Source organism: Ranitomeya imitator, chromosome 3 (genome assembly GCF_032444005.1).
Source record: "Ranitomeya imitator isolate aRanImi1 chromosome 3, aRanImi1.pri, whole genome shotgun sequence".
Lineage (NCBI taxonomy): Eukaryota > Metazoa > Chordata > Amphibia > Anura > Dendrobatidae > Ranitomeya > Ranitomeya imitator.
The window spans coordinates 127,556,773-127,572,595 of NC_091284.1; the positions used below are offsets into that span (position 1 = coordinate 127,556,773).

Sequence of the window (15,823 nt, forward strand, 5' to 3'; positions counted from 1 at the left end):
TATATACTACTCACCTTGCCCCTTTCCACCAACGTACTCCTCTGGCCTATGCTGTGTGTGGATTGAAGCTCCACGTACCAAGCATGGTCTAGTGCCGCATTGTTGATATTAACACACCTACTAAGGGGATCATGGTGCCATTTGCCAATGAGCTCCCCGAACTTATGTGTCCCACTGTTTCCGGCCCATGTGGCCTATGGCTCTCAGTTTGCCCAGGTCTACAGTGTATGGTATCACATAGTGTGTTTTTTTGCATTTCCACTGGGAGGCTGTTACATATTCCACTATTTGACTGTAGAATGGGATGCAGCATGTGCAGTGAGGATAATATATGAACCTCTCATTTTATCATGTACTTGAGTCCTACAATTCTAGATTTTTATCACAGTGTATAGACATTCATACAGTTCTACTTCTTTCTCACCATTTATCATTTCTGGTGCCATCCAGTATGGATTCCCTACCACAGTGTAGCGTTTCCTTCTGTCCTTTCGGAGGTCCCGAGCTTCATCTGTTGTTAATCGTGCCAAGCCAAAATCTGCCACCACCAGGCTGCCATCCTGAATGCCAAAAACAAAGATGTAAGTTTTTGTGCAGGACCAAAAACATATAAGGTAGATAAAAAAATCATGAGATTTCTTATCATAAGCACAGTCTCATATGTTGATACATACAATCATGAGAAAAACTAATTAAAATTAATTCTATGGTTTCACATATTAGAACATAAAAAGAAAAAAAATTCTTTAGAAGATCATAAAAGTAGGTAAATAAAACCTCAGATAAATGAAAACACATGACAAATTACACCATATAATTGTTTACTGAAAGAAAAACAAGGCCAAAATGGAGAAGCAGTGTGTGAAAAATTAAGTACACCCTTACTGCTTCCATAGGAATTAAGAGGATAAGTTTCAGCCCTATGGTGCTAATCAGATAAATGTTAGTGATCGTTAATAAACAGGTGAAGCACCTCAATAAAAGCAGAAGTTTTAGCAGTTTGCTGGTCTGGAGCATTCAGGTGTGTGTTAACACAATGCCAAGGATAAAAGACAACAGCAATGATCTTACAGAGGCAATTGTCCCTGCCATCAATCTGTGAAGGGTTTTAACAATTAATTTTATATGTGAAAATTAAAAAAATAAATATCAAGTGTGACTTTAATCTTGGTGAGTCAGCGGAAGGGTGAGACTCTGTAATTTTGCACCATCTTGGTTATTTTGCTGTGACTGTTCTATATGTTATTGTCTGTCTGTGATTCAATAAAGTATTATCACACTGTTTTACCCTCACCCTGTGTTGTCTGAGTAGTATTACATACATAAAAAGAGAGCAGGCGTTCAGTGGGAGGAGCCCTGGTCCATGCAGTTTCGGGTCAACGGACAAGAGCATCCACTGACCTCCTGTGTTTCCACATCTAGCTTTCTAGAATTATTACATACAAATAGCATCTTCCTAGGTATACTAACAGACAGGAATATATCTATCTATGACTGTCTTACCTCCCGTACAAGGCAGTTGTGAGAATTCAAGTCCCGATGAATTATATTCATAGAGTGGAGGTAGGTCTAGAAGTAATTATGCACATATATCAGAAATACTTTTCACATTGTATAAGTAAAATATAGATAGATAGATAGATAGATAGATAGATAGATAGATAGATAGATAGATAGATAGATAGATAGATAGATAGATAGATAGATAGATTGAGTGGGTACGGAAAATATTCAGACCCCTTTACATTTCGTTTCATTTCAGCCATTTGGTAAATTCAAAAAAGTTCATTTTTTTCTCATTAATGTACACTCTGCACCCCATCTTGACAGATAAAAATAGAAATGTAGAAATTTTTGCACATTTTTAAAAAAAGAAAAACTGAAATATCACATGGTCATAAGTATTCAGACCGTTTGCTCATCATTTAGTAGAATCGCCCTTTTGAGCTAGTACAGCCATGAGTCGTCTTGGGACTGATGCAATAAGTTTTTCACACCTAGATTTGGGGATCCTCTGCCATTCTTCCTTGCAGATCCTCTCCAGTTCCGTCAGGTTGGATGGTGAACGTTGGTGGACGGCCATTTTCAGGTCTCTCCAGAGATGCTCAATTGGGTTTAGGTCAGGGCTCTGGCTGGGCCAGTCAAGAATGGTCATAGAGTTGTTCAGAAGCCATTCCTTTGATATTTTATCTGTGTGCTTAGGGTCATTGTCTTGTTGAAAGGTGAGCCTTCGGGCAATTCGGAGATTCAGAGTGCTCTGGAAGAGGTTTTCATTCAAGATATCTCTGTACTTGGCCGCATTCATATTTCCTTCAATGACAACCAGTCATCCTGTCTCTGTAGCTGAAAAACACCCCCATGTTTCACTGTTGGGATTGTATTGGACAGGCGGTGAGCAGTGCCTGGTTTTCTCCACATATACCACTTTGAATTATCACCAAAAAGGTCTATCTTCGTCTCATCAGACCAGAGAATCTTATTTCTCATAGTCTGGGAGTCCTTCATGTGTTTTTTTAGTAAACTCTATGCGGGCTTTCATATATCTTGCACTGAGAAGAGGCTTCCGTCGGGCCACTCTAACATAAAGGCTCGACTGGTAGAGGGCTGCAGTGATAGTTGACTTTGTGGAACTTTCTCCCATCTCCCTACTTCATCTCTGGAGCTCAGCCACAGTGATCTTGGGGTTCGTCTTTACCTCTCTCAACAAGGCTCTTCTCCCACGATTGATAAGTTTGGCTGGACGGCCATTTCTAGGAAGACTTCTGGTGGTCCCAAACGTCTTCCATTTAAGGATTATGGAGGCCACTGTGCTCTTAGGAACCTTGAATAATGAAGAAATTCTTTTTTTTAATCTTGTCCTGATCTGTGCCTTGCCACAATTCAGTCTCTGAGCTCCTTGGCCAGTTCCTTTGACCTCATGATTCTCATTTGGTCTGACATGAACTGTGAGCTGTGAGGTCTTATATAGACAGGTGTGTGCCTTTCCAAATCAAGTCATATCAGTTTAATTAAACACAGCTGGATTCCAATGAAGGAGTTGAACCATCTCAAGGAAGATCACAAGGAAATGGACAGCATGTGACATAAATATGAGTGCCTGAGCAAAGGGTCTGAATACTTATGACTATGTGATATTTCAGTTTTATTTGTTAATAAATTTGCAAAAATTAGTACATTTCTGGTTTTTTTCCAGTCAAGATGGGGTGCAGATTGTACATTAATGAGAAAAAATGAACCTTTTTTTTTTAATTTACCAAACGGCTGCAATGAAACAAAGAGTGAAAAATTTAAAGGGGTCTGAATACTTTCCGTACCCACTGTAGATAGATAGATAAATGGTTTATAGATATAATCTCACCATTCCAGCTGCTATATCTCTCGCCAAACTGACTCTCTGATTCCAGGGATGTTGAGCGTCCTAAAAGCACAAGGAAAACTTACCGTAATAACGTTTGTGCTATATGATCTATTCTGTGAAATGCTGTTACTAATCTAATAACATTTCCAAATGTCTATGCCAAGTATCTGAAGCTAGCTATAGATGTTAGATTGTTATCAGATGGCAGGTATTGGTTGACAATCAGGTTGTGTTAAGGTACCGTCACACTCAGCAACTTTACAACGAGAATGACAACGATCCGTGACATTGCAGCATCCTGGATAGCGATCTCGTTGTGTTTGACACGCAGCAGCGATCTGGATCCCGCTGTGCCATCGCTGGTCGGAGCTAGAAGGCCAGCACCTTATTTGCTCGTCAGGTCGGCGTGTATCGTCATGTTTGACAGCAAAAGCAATGATGCCTGCAATGTTTTTACATGGAGCTAACAACCAGCGAGAACGAGAAGTGAGTCACCGTTACGTCACTGGATCGCTCCTGCATTGTTCTGGAGCTGCTGTGTTTGACGTCTCTACAGCGACCTAAACAGCTAAGCTCCAGCGATCGGCTCGTTGTCTATATCGCTGCAGCGTCGCTGAGTGTGACGGTACCTTTAGATGTGCGTGTTGTTTACACAAGGGTTAGTGGCTGCTTGAAATCTCCTTATGAGAAAACAATAGGTGATCAACTAAAAAGTTAGTAATTGGAGGATCCAAAAATACCTATGAATGATATCACCACCCTGTAAAAAATAAGATAACTCCCTGAATGACAATAGTAATCAGCAGCAGTCTGTACATTGAGGATCTCTGCATGAGCCCTTATCCTGTCCGGGTCCAGGGCTAAAGGTACCGTTACACTAAGCGACGCTCCAGCGATATAGACAACGATCTGACCTAAACTAGATCGCTGGAGCGTTGCTGTTTAGGTCGCTGTAGAGACGTCAAACACAGCAACTCCAGAACGATGCAGGAGCGATCCAGTGACGTAACGGCAACTCACTTATCGTTCTCGCTGGTTGTTGCTCCATGTAAAACATTGCAGGCATCGTTGCTTTTGCTGTCAAACATGACGAATCACGCCGACCTGACGACCAAATAAAGTTCTGACCTTCTAGCTCCGACCAGCGATGTCACAGCAGGATCCAGATTGCTGCTGCGTGTCAAACACAACGAGATCGCTATCCAGGACGCTGCAACGTCACGGATCGTTGTCGTTCTCGTTGTAAAGTTGCTCAGTGTGAAGGTACCTTTAGTCTCAGTAGCTGCTCCAATTGCTTTTTGTTGTCAGCAGCGCTGAGGTCATTTTGACAGTGCTGCAGACAACCAATCAAAATCATAAGGCTAGGGTCACATTGCGTTAGTGCAATCCGTTTAGCGCTAGCGCTAGCGGATTGCGCTAACGCAATGTTTTCTATGGGGCTGCGGTCGGGGTCGCGGTAACGTCCCCGCTCTCGCAGATCCCAGATCTGCGAGAGTGGGGAACGGACCGCGGGCGCGCCTCGGACGCTGCAAGCAGCGTCCGCGGCGCGCCAGGAATCACCGGCGCGTCGCTAGCGCGTGCCGAACATGGCACGCGCTAGTGAAGCGCGTTCCCATTAGCGTGAATGGGCGCGTTAACGGCCGCGTTGCACGGCGTTAATTTCGCCGTGCAACGCTGTCCGTTTAACGCGGTCCCATAACGCAATGGGAACCCAGCCTAAGCCCAGAACACAAAATAAGCGTTCGGTACTTCAAAAATTCATATGAAAAACTAAAGACAGGTGATCAATAAATTCACCTGACGAGAAGAGTTCAGCTCACGGATTGGCTGCTATGACGCGGCAGCCAATCAGCGCTAGATCTGGGCAGGGAAGTAAAGGAGATTTGTTTTGGAAACTTATAGGAAGAACTTTTCTGAAAAGGGACAATCCATTAAAGTTAAAGAGAAATCGTCTCCTGATTACTGCTTCCCAAACAGCAGGCAGCATGAATCAGATCCCCGCTGCACGGTTGCAGCTAGACATATTTTCTGTGAAATACTCTCATGTTTCAGAGGAAATATACTTTGAAGATCCATCTGGGGGCCATAATCAAACACAATACAATATTAACTGTGCCCCTTGCCGGCTTTTCAACATGCTGCTCTAGGTGAATGAGAAGTGTATCGCTATGGGAGATACCTGTATGACGTTGCCCAGGCATAAGAAGGCAGCACCATACTGGAAAAAAAAAGAAAATGCCCCCAAAGGAACTTAGAACCAGCTTTTTCAGTTATACGTGGTAAGACTGATGTGTCTAAACTTATCACACTGAGATCTCACTGCCAGCGCTTACAGAAATTACAAGCGCAGGGAGAGGAGGACAGCTGAGCTGTCATTACATTCACAGCTCTGTATCTATCTCAGACATCAGGGAATAAAGCCATGGTAGCTGACATAGCTCCAGAATGGCAGTGCATGTGACAGCTCTCCTCTCACAGCGCTGTCATGTCATTCATAATGTCATCACATGACAGTGCTGGCAGATGAGAGCTGCAGCATGTCACACACAGAGCTGTGAATCTATGCCAAATATTGGATGATTATTTCCCAATGCTTGGGATAGATGCAGAGCGGTGTATGCAATGACACACAGCACAGCTGTCCTCCCTCTGCACTGATAATAAATGCAAGCGCTGGCAGTGTGACATAGGTAGACACATCATCCTGAGAAAGCCTGTTCTAAGATTCTAAGGGTTGTTTGCTATTTTCCCATATCATGCTGCCTGCTTATGATTGAGCATGATCATACAGTGAAAAAAGTAAATGTACAAGACAAAAACCTCTGCTAACACTACCTTGGTTAAAGGTGAAATTAGCAGATTGGGCACCCTAAACTTTACAAGATAATATCTGGAGATGTTACATCTGCACAAGGACCTGGTCCTGCGATGCCTGCTTCTGTGCTTCTGTTGTCAGGTGTGACGCCATATTCATTCTGCCGGTAGCACTGATGATGGAAGAAACCCAAGAACCAGAAGCTCTGGGCAGGGCAGGCATTCTCCAGCCATTAAAGTTAGAGTTATCAGCTCCATTCTTCAGCCAATTGGAAAGCACCACACACTACTAAAGCACCCAGCTTACTGCTGGAAGCTTCCAGGTATATCCTTGTTCTCCATTTAAGGGCTCTTGCAGACATCCATGCAAATCGGTCAGAGCACAGACTTCTAATGCACGGACTGGCAGCGATGTCTCGACTGCAGCATGTCAGCTTTATGTAGGTCTATGAGGCTGCCACGCTCGGGCCAGGAGACCAGCAGCCAGTCTATGCATTGTGGTCTGAAATCGGACTGAGATCCAAGAATGTCTGCATGAACCCTAAGTCTCCTGTCTAAGGATTTATTTCCTATTTTGATCTCTGTCTGTTTTACTGACTACTCTTCTGTCTTCTGATTTTGTACCTTTTCTGCCCTCTTGGTTTTGACCTGGCTACCTGACCACTCCTACCAGTCTGAACCACAAACACTGGCCCCAGCTAAGGGACTCTGTGAAAGTCCAGATCCCAGGGGTTAAAGGGTGAAGCTCAGGGCAACTCCCGGTATCTGGTAAAGGAGTGGCTTTCACTAAGCCTGTTTTAATTTTTAGAGTTGTCAGGCGACCATTGACAGACACTCATTACATTATACCTGGCCTTCACCCTTTAACCCTTGTACAGGGATCTGAACTTATACAGGGGCCCCTCGGATGGGGCCATGGAGTCAGCTGCTGTTCAGTGGTGCAGGCTGGCAGGAATGGTCAGGCAGCTGGGTCAGAACCAAGAAGGCAAAGAAGGCACAAAATCAAAAGAGTAGTCACTAGGCAGTAAAACAAGCCGTGGTCAAAACAGGAAACAAATACACTAGATGGGAATTAAACACCCATATATTAACCAGAGGAGAACAGGATTATATCTGGCAGCTTCTAGGGTAAACTGGGAGCCTCAATAGGGTGTGGTGCTTTCCAATTGGCTGAAGCAGGGAGCTGGATAACAGACACCCATACTGCCAGGGTGGATGACACTACTTAGTGGCTGGACCGATCCTGCACTGCCCAGAACTTCTTGTTCCAACGTCTCTTGCATCACCAGCGCCACCCGCAGAATGAATACTGTGGCACTTGATGACAGAAGCAGATCCTGGTGGAGTTGTAACAGGAGAGGACAAAAAAAATTAGTAACTACATTTTATTCTGCTCTTCAGCCATTTTACCATGAGGTGGCCAGTTTGTAAAGCATTTTAAATTAAATAAACTGTAATTATAGGTACACTATTCTACTTTAGACCACCACCATAATCGCCTCTTCCATCCTTAATACCTGGAGCACCATGCAGAATGGTTACCAATGCTAACCCTTTCATCATCTGAGACCATCAGGTATCATAGGTATACTAAAGCCAAGTGGCTACACCACTGTAGACCACCAGAAGCATTAAAGGAATACTATCACTTACCCCTAACACTATGCAATAACTGGAAAAAGGATACTTGTCTGAAGCTAAATAATTAAGAAGCTCAGCTTCAAGTCTACAAGCACAAAGTATTGTTACAGCTTTCATTGTGAAGGTCCACATTATTAAAGATCTCATGACATTTCCCAATCTAGGATCTCATAACATTTGTTTTAAAAATGGAAGAATTATGCACCAAGTTGCCCCCAGCACTTCTGAGACTTATTACTGTCATATATTTTCATGGACTAGGCAAATGGGAAAAATAGAAAATTGCATACCATCCCCTTTATCACCCAGCGTAGAGTCCCTCCAGGGATGTATTCTGTAATAAAGTTCAATCTCTTGTCCTTGTAAAGCACACCTATAAACCTCAAGACATTAGGGTGCTCCAGACAACGCATGACCTTCACCTGCGGGACAAAGGAAAACCACTGACATTGTTAATACTATAAAATGAGGTCATGCCTCTGACAATCCTCCCCCAATGATGTCACCAAGCCATAGGTGATAGCTCCTTTGACATCACACCTATGGTTTCATTACCCATTGTGGAGGTCTAAAAAGAAGGCATCACATTCTCACAATGGGCCATAGTTGTGGCTAAAGTCGCAGTACTAAATATATAGGGCCAGTGCTTTTATTCATGTTACTACCTATAATGTTCTCATGTCACCACCTGTTCTGGAGCCATTGAAGGGAATCTGGGTTTCCCTTCTGAGAGAGGCATAATGAAGGGTCAGAGACCTTGATTCCAGCAATGTGTCACTTACTGGGCTGTTTGCCACCATTGTGATAAATCCCTATTTTATCTGCTGCAGATCTACCAGTTTTCTTAATGCTGAGCCCTGTATAACCCCGCCCACAACACAGATTGACAGCTTTCTGTGTACACTGGGCATAGGCAGAAAGCTGCCAAACAATGGTGGGGACAAGGTTATTAAGAGCTCATGATTATGGAGGACTACATGGCAGCAGGTTTACTAGTCCTCTAGTAATAATCTCCTGCTGATAAAGTAATGATTTATCAAAACTACAGCAAGCAGGCTAGTAAGTGACACACTGCTGCAATAAGGGTCTCTGTCGCTACATTATGCTGCTCTCAGATTAGGTGGAAAAAAACTGGTGACAGATTCCCTCTGTGAATTCAGCATGTGCACCTGTGCCCTATAGAGAAATTACCCTTCTCTGCTGTCACAGAAGTACCATTTTCTTATTGATCCACCCTGTGCATCCTGTTTTTTCTATTTTTCTTCTGAGCTGCACAATATCACTATTCTGTCAGTATCACATTCTCTTTTTCTCTACTTTTTCAGCAGCAGCATATCCCCTCAAACCTTATCTGCTGTGGCAGAACATCCCCCTGACTCCCATCCAATGCTGCAGAATATCCCCCTGACTCCCATCCAATGCTGCAGAACATCCCCCTGACTCCCATCCAATGCTGCAGAACATCCCCCTGACTCCCATCCGCTGCGGCAGCACATCACCTGACTCTTACCTGATGCAGCAGCACATCCCCTGACTCTTATCTGATGCGGCAGCACATCCTCCTGAATCTCATCCGTACATCCCCCTGACTCATCTGATGCGGCAGCACATCCCCCTGACTCTCATCCGATGCGGCAGCACATCCTCCTGAATCTCATCCGTACATCACCCTGACTCATCTGATGCGGCAGCACATCCTCCTGACTCCCATCTGATGCAACAGCACATCCCCCTGACATTCATTCACTGAGGCAGCACATCCCCCTGACATCCATATGCTGCGGCAAAACATCCCCCTGACTTCCATCTGCTGCGGCAGCACATCCTCTGATTTCCATCTGCTGTGGCAGAACATTCCCCTGACTTCCATCTGCTGTTGTAGCACATCCCTTTGACTTCCATGTGCTGCGACAGCACATTCCTCTGACTCACATTCACAGCACATCTCTGACTCCCATTCGCTGCGGCAGCATATTCCCCTGACCAGTATCAACTGTGGCAGCACATCCTCCTGAATCCCATCTGATGCAGTAGCACATCCCCCTGACTCACATCCGATGTGGCAGCACATCCCCCTGACTCTCATCCGATGTGGCAGCACATCCCCCTGACTCTCATCCGATGTGGCAGCACATCCCCCTGACTCTCATCCGATGTGGCAGCACATCCCCCTGACTCTCATCCGATGTGGCAGCACATCCCCCTGACTCCCATCTCATGCGGCAGCACATCACCCTGACTCTCATCTGATGCGGCAGCACATCCTCTTGACTCTCATCTGATGCAGCAGCACACACCCCTGACTCCCATCTGATGCGGTAGCACATCCCCCTGACTCCCATCCGATGTGGCAGCACATCCCCCTGACTCTCATCCGATGTGGCAGCACATCCCCCTGACTCTCATCCGATGTGGCAGCACATCCCCCTGACTCTCATCTGATGCGGCAGCACATCCTCTTGACCCTCATCTGATGCAGCAGCACATCCCCCTGACTCCCATCTGATGCAGTAGCACATCCCCCTGACTCTCATCCGATGTGGCAGCACATCCCCCTGACTCTCATCTGATGCGGCAGCACATCCTCTTGACCCTCATCTCATGTAGCAGCACACCCCCTTGACTCCCATCTGAAGCGGTAGCACATCCCCCTGACTCCCATCCGATGTGGCAGCACATCCCCCTGACTCCCATCCGATGTGGCAGCACATCCCCCTGACTCTCATCCGATGTGGCAGCACATCCCCCTGACTCTCATCCGATGTGGCAGCACATCCCCCTGACTCTCATCTGATGCGGCAGCACATCCTCCTGACTCTCATCTGATGCGGCAGCACATCCTCTTGACCCTCATCTGATGCAGCAGCACACACCCCTGACTCCCATCTGATGTGGCAGCACATCCCCCAGACTCTCATCCGATGTGGCAGCAAATCCCCCTGACTCTCATCCGATGTGGCAGCACATCCCCCTGACTCTCATCCGATGTGGCAGCATATCCCCCTGACTCTCATCGGACGTGGCAGCACATCCCCCTGACTCTCATCCGATGTGGCAGCACATCCCCCTGACTCTCATCTGATGTGGCAGCACATCCTCCTGACTCCCATCTGATGTGGCAGCACATCCCCCTGACTCTCATCCGATGTGGCAGCACATCCCCCTGACTCTCATCCGATGTGGCAGCACATCCTCCTGACTCTCATCCGATGTGGCAGCACATCCCTCTGACTTTCATCTGATGTGGCAGCACATCCTCCTGACTCTCATCCGATGTGGAAGCACATCCCCCTGACTTTCATCCGATGTGGCAGCACATCCTCCTGACTCTCATCCGATGTGGCAGCACATCCCCCTGACTTTCATCTGATGTGGCAGCACATCCTCCTGACTCTCATCCGATGTGGCAGCACATCCCCCTGACTCTCATCCGATGTGGCAGCACATCCTCCTGACTCTCATCCGATGTGGCAGCACATCCCCCTGACTCCCATCTCATGCGGCAGCACATCACCCTGACTCTCATCTGATGCGGCAGCACATCCTCTTGACTCTCATCTGATGCGGCAGCACACCACCCTGACTCCCATCCGATGCGGTAGCACATCCCCCTGACTCCCATCCGATGTGGCAGCACATCCCCCTGACTCCCATCCGATGTGACAGCACATCCCCCTGACTCTCATCCGATGTGGCAGCACATCCCCCTGACTCTCATCCGATGCGGCAGCACATCCCCCTGACTCTCATCCGATGCGGCAGCACACCCCCCTGACTCTCATCCGATGTGGCAGCACATCCCCCTGACTCTCATCTGATGTGGCAGCACATCCTCCTGACTCCCATCTGATGTGGCAGCACATCCTCCTGACTCTCATCTGATGTGGCAGCACATCCCCCTGACTCTCATCTGATGTGGCAGCACATCCCCCTGACTCTCATCTGATGTGGCAGCACATCCCCCTGACTCTCATCCGATGTGGCAGCACATCCCCCTGACTCTCATCTGATGTGGCAGCACATCCCCCTGACTCTCATCTGATGTGGCAGCACATGCTCCTGACTCCCATCTGATGTGGCAGCACATCCTCCTGACTCTCATCTGATGTGGCAGCACATCCCCCTGACTCTCATCTGATGTGGCAGCACATCCCCCTGACTCTCATCTGATGTGGCAGCACATCCTCCTGACTCTCATCTGATGTGGCAGCACATCCCCCTGACTCTCATCTGATGTGGCAGCACATCCCCCTGACTCTCATCTGATGCGGCAGCACACCCCCCTGACTCTCATCTGATGTGGCAGCACATCCCCCTGACTCTCATCCGATGTGGCAGCACATCCCCCTGACTCTCATCCGATGTGGCAGCACATCCCCCTGACTCTCATCTGATGTGGCAGCACATCCCCCTGACTCTCATCTGATGTGGCAGCACATGCTCCTGACTCCCATCTGATGTGGCAGCACATCCTCCTGACTCTCATCTGATGTGGCAGCACATCCCCCTGACTCTCATCTGATGTGGCAGCACATCCCCCTGACTCTCATCTGATGTGGCAGCACATCCTCCTGACTCTCATCTGATGTGGCAGCACATCCTCCTGACTCTCATCTGATGTGGCAGCACATCCCCCTGACTCTCATCCGATGTGGCAGCACATCCCCCTGACTCTCATCTGATGTGGCAGCACATCCCCCTGACTCTCATCTTATGTGGCAGCACATGCTCCTGACTCCCATCTGATGTGGCAGCACATCCTCCTGACTCTCATCTGATGTGGCAGCACATCCCCCTGACTCTCATCTGATGTGGCAGCACATCCCCCTGACTCTCATCTGATGTGGCAGCACATCCCCCTGACTCCCATCTCATGCGGCAGCACATCCTCCTGACTCTCATCCGATGTGGCAGCACATCCCCCTGACTCTCATCTGATGTGGCAGCACATCCCCCTGACTCTCATCTGATGTGGCAGCACATGCTCCTGACTCCCATCTGATGTGGCAGCACATCCTCCTGACTCTCATCTGATGTGGCAGCACATCCCCCTGACTCTCATCTGATGTGGCAGCACATCCTCCTGACTCTCATCTGATGTGGCAGCACATCCTCCTGACTCTCATCTGATGTGGCAGCACATCCCCCTGACTCTCATCCGATGTGGCAGCACATCCCCCTGACTCTCATCTGATGTGGCAGCACATCCCCCTGACTCTCATCTGATGTGGCAGCACATGCTCCTGACTCCCATCTGATGTGGCAGCACATCCTCCTGACTCTCATCTGATGTGGCAGCACATCCCCCTGACTCTCATCTGATGTGGCAGCACATCCCCCTGACTCTCATCTGATGTGGCAGCACATCCCCCTGACTCTCATCTGATGTGGCAGCACATCCTCCTGACTCCCATCTCATGCGGCAGCACATCCTCCTGACTCTCATCTGATGTGGCAGCACATCCCCCTGACTCCCATCTCATGCGGCAGCACATCCTCCTGACTCTCATCTGATGTGGAAATAACACGGTCCTGCTGTATTTCATATATGGAGTTGGGATCTGTTCAACTGTAAATGCCTGTAGAATGAGATAGCATAAAACACTTGCCTCTTTCAAAAATGTTCTTTGTGTTTCTTCATCAAATCGAATTAACTCCTTCATCACCATCACCTCGCCAGTCTGACGATGAGTAACCTGGCAACAGACAGAAATAGTACACGTCATTATATCCAATTCGCAGACTCTAGGCAACATATGAACATTCAGGCAGATTTGTCAATGCATAGAAATACCATGAAAAATACTGCACTCGGGGCACTTACTGATGCAGGGGGGACACACTAATGTACCAATCACATGATCCAGCAGTGTTAATAATGCTCCTGCATTTGCCATTTAGCAAATATCTGGCAATTGCTACTGAATACACAAGTAAATCAGCATGCTTTTTTTTTTTTTTTTTAAATCTCCTAGCAAATGAAAGAATTGTTTGTGATGTTACTCTCTTAAGCATGAGGAATATTTTAGCATTGATTAAACTAATAGGATAGAGTCTGTACAGAACAGAGCTTGTCTGTATAGGATCGAGATTGTCTGCACAAAATGAAGCTTGTCTGTATATGATGGAGCTTGTTTGCATAGGATGGAGCTTGTCTATATAGGATGGAGCTTGTTTGCATAGGATGGAGCTTGTCTGAATGGGATGGAGCTTGTCTGCACAGAACGGTGCTTGTCTGTATAGGATGGAGCTTGTCTGAATGGGATGGAGCTTGTCTGCACAGAACGGTGCTTGTCTGTATAGGATGGAGCTTGTCTGTATAGGATGGAGCTTGTCTGCACAGAACGGTGCTTGTCTGTATAGGATGGAGCTTGTCTGTATAGGATGGAGCTTGTCTGCACAGAACGGTGCTTATCTGTATAGAATGGAGCTTGTCTGTATAGGATGGAGCTTGTCTGTATAGGATGGAGCTTGTCTGCACAGAACGGTGCTTGTCTGTATAGGATGGAGCTTGTCTGTATAGGATGGAGCTTGTCTGCACAGAACGGTGCTTATCTGTATAGAATGGAGCTTGTCTATATAGGATGGAGCTTGTCTGTATAGGATGGGGCTTGTTTGTATAGGATGGAGCTTGTCTGTATAGGATGGAGCTTGTCAGTATAGGATGGAGCTTGTCTGTATAGGATGGCGCTTGTTTGTATAGGATGGAGCTTGTCTAAATGGGATGGAGCTTGTCTGCACAGAACGGTACTTGTCTGTATAGAATGGAGCTTGTCTGTATAGGATGGAGCTTGTCTGTATAGGATGGAGCTTGTCTGCACAGAACGGTGCTTGTCTGTATAGGATGGAGCTTGTCTGCACAGAACGGTGCTTGTCTGTATAGGATGGAGCTTGTCTGTATAGGATGGAGCTTGTCTGCACAGAACGGTGCTTGTCTGTATAGGATGGAGCTTGTCTGTATAGGATGGAGCTTGTCTGCACAGAACGGTGCTTGTCTGTATAGGATGGAGCTTGTCTGTATAGGATGGAGCTTGTCTGTATAGGATGGAGCTTGTCTGCACAGAACGGTGCTTGTCTGTATAGGATGGAGCTTGTCTGTATAGGATGGAGCTTGTCTGCACAGAACGGTGCTTGTCTGTATAGGATGGAGCTTGTCTGTATAGGATGGAGCTTGTCTGCACAGAACGGTGCTTGTCTGTATAGGATGGAGCTTGTCTGTATAGGATGGAGCTTGTCTGCACAGAACGGTGCTTGTCTGTATAGGATGGAGCTTGTCTGTATAGGATGGAGCTTGTCTGTACAGAACGGTGCTTATCTGTATAGAATGGAGTTTGTCTATATAGGATGGAGCTTGTCTGTTACTTGGGTATTACCTTGATTGCCTGCCCAAAGCAGCCCCTGCCCAACACTTCTCCGGGTATAAGATCTGAGGGCCTGAAAATTCGATGTGATCCAGCAACACCACGGACAGATTCCGAGCGACACATATCTCTTTTGGAGCAAGATGGTGAACCCACACAGCTGGATCCGGGTGATCGGTCTATGCTGCAGCTGCGCCTTCACATGGGAGAGGAAGAAATAATAGTTAGCATTACTAGTTAGCATAATAGTCCCATTTTCTTTTCATGGGCAGAGGCTTTAGGGTATGTGCACACGATCAGTAAATGCTGGGGGTTGGACGCTGAGTACTCATACAATGTCAAACCCACAGTGTCCAGCTGTTACAGCATAGTGGATGGGATTTCAAGAAATTCCATGCTCACTATGCGTTCACAGACGCCTGCAGCTCACCCATGGAGTCAGACATGTGGCACGTCTTTCCAGACCGCAGAATGTCAGATGCGCGTCTCCGCAAGATAAATGTCACCCGTACAATGTATTGGATGCGGGGAATCTGCACAGTTCAGTGATCATATGCGGATTCACCTGCGTTCAATTGACGGCAACGCTTTGGACACACTACGCCCAAAGTGTTGCCACTTCCAGATCATCAGCACATCCCCTAAGAGT

The 15,823-nt window shown here is 47.2% G+C and overlaps 1 protein-coding gene across 2 annotated transcripts in view; it reads right to left on the reverse strand.

The window, feature by feature from the left end:
- The window catches only part of LIMK1 (LIM domain kinase 1), a 133,941-nt gene that overhangs the window by 22,120 nt on the left and 95,998 nt on the right, over positions 1-15,823 (reverse strand). For both annotated transcript variants that reach the window (XM_069761413.1, XM_069761414.1), the window contains 6 exons: positions 15,187-15,370; positions 13,423-13,509; positions 8,104-8,235; positions 3,359-3,418; positions 1,504-1,569; positions 425-560 (listed from right to left, as the gene is read on the reverse strand). In XM_069761413.1, the coding sequence (XP_069617514.1) occupies positions 425-560; positions 1,504-1,569; positions 3,359-3,418; positions 8,104-8,235; positions 13,423-13,509; positions 15,187-15,370 (665 nt within the window). The remainder of the gene's footprint in view (positions 1-424; positions 561-1,503; positions 1,570-3,358; positions 3,419-8,103; positions 8,236-13,422; positions 13,510-15,186; positions 15,371-15,823) is intronic.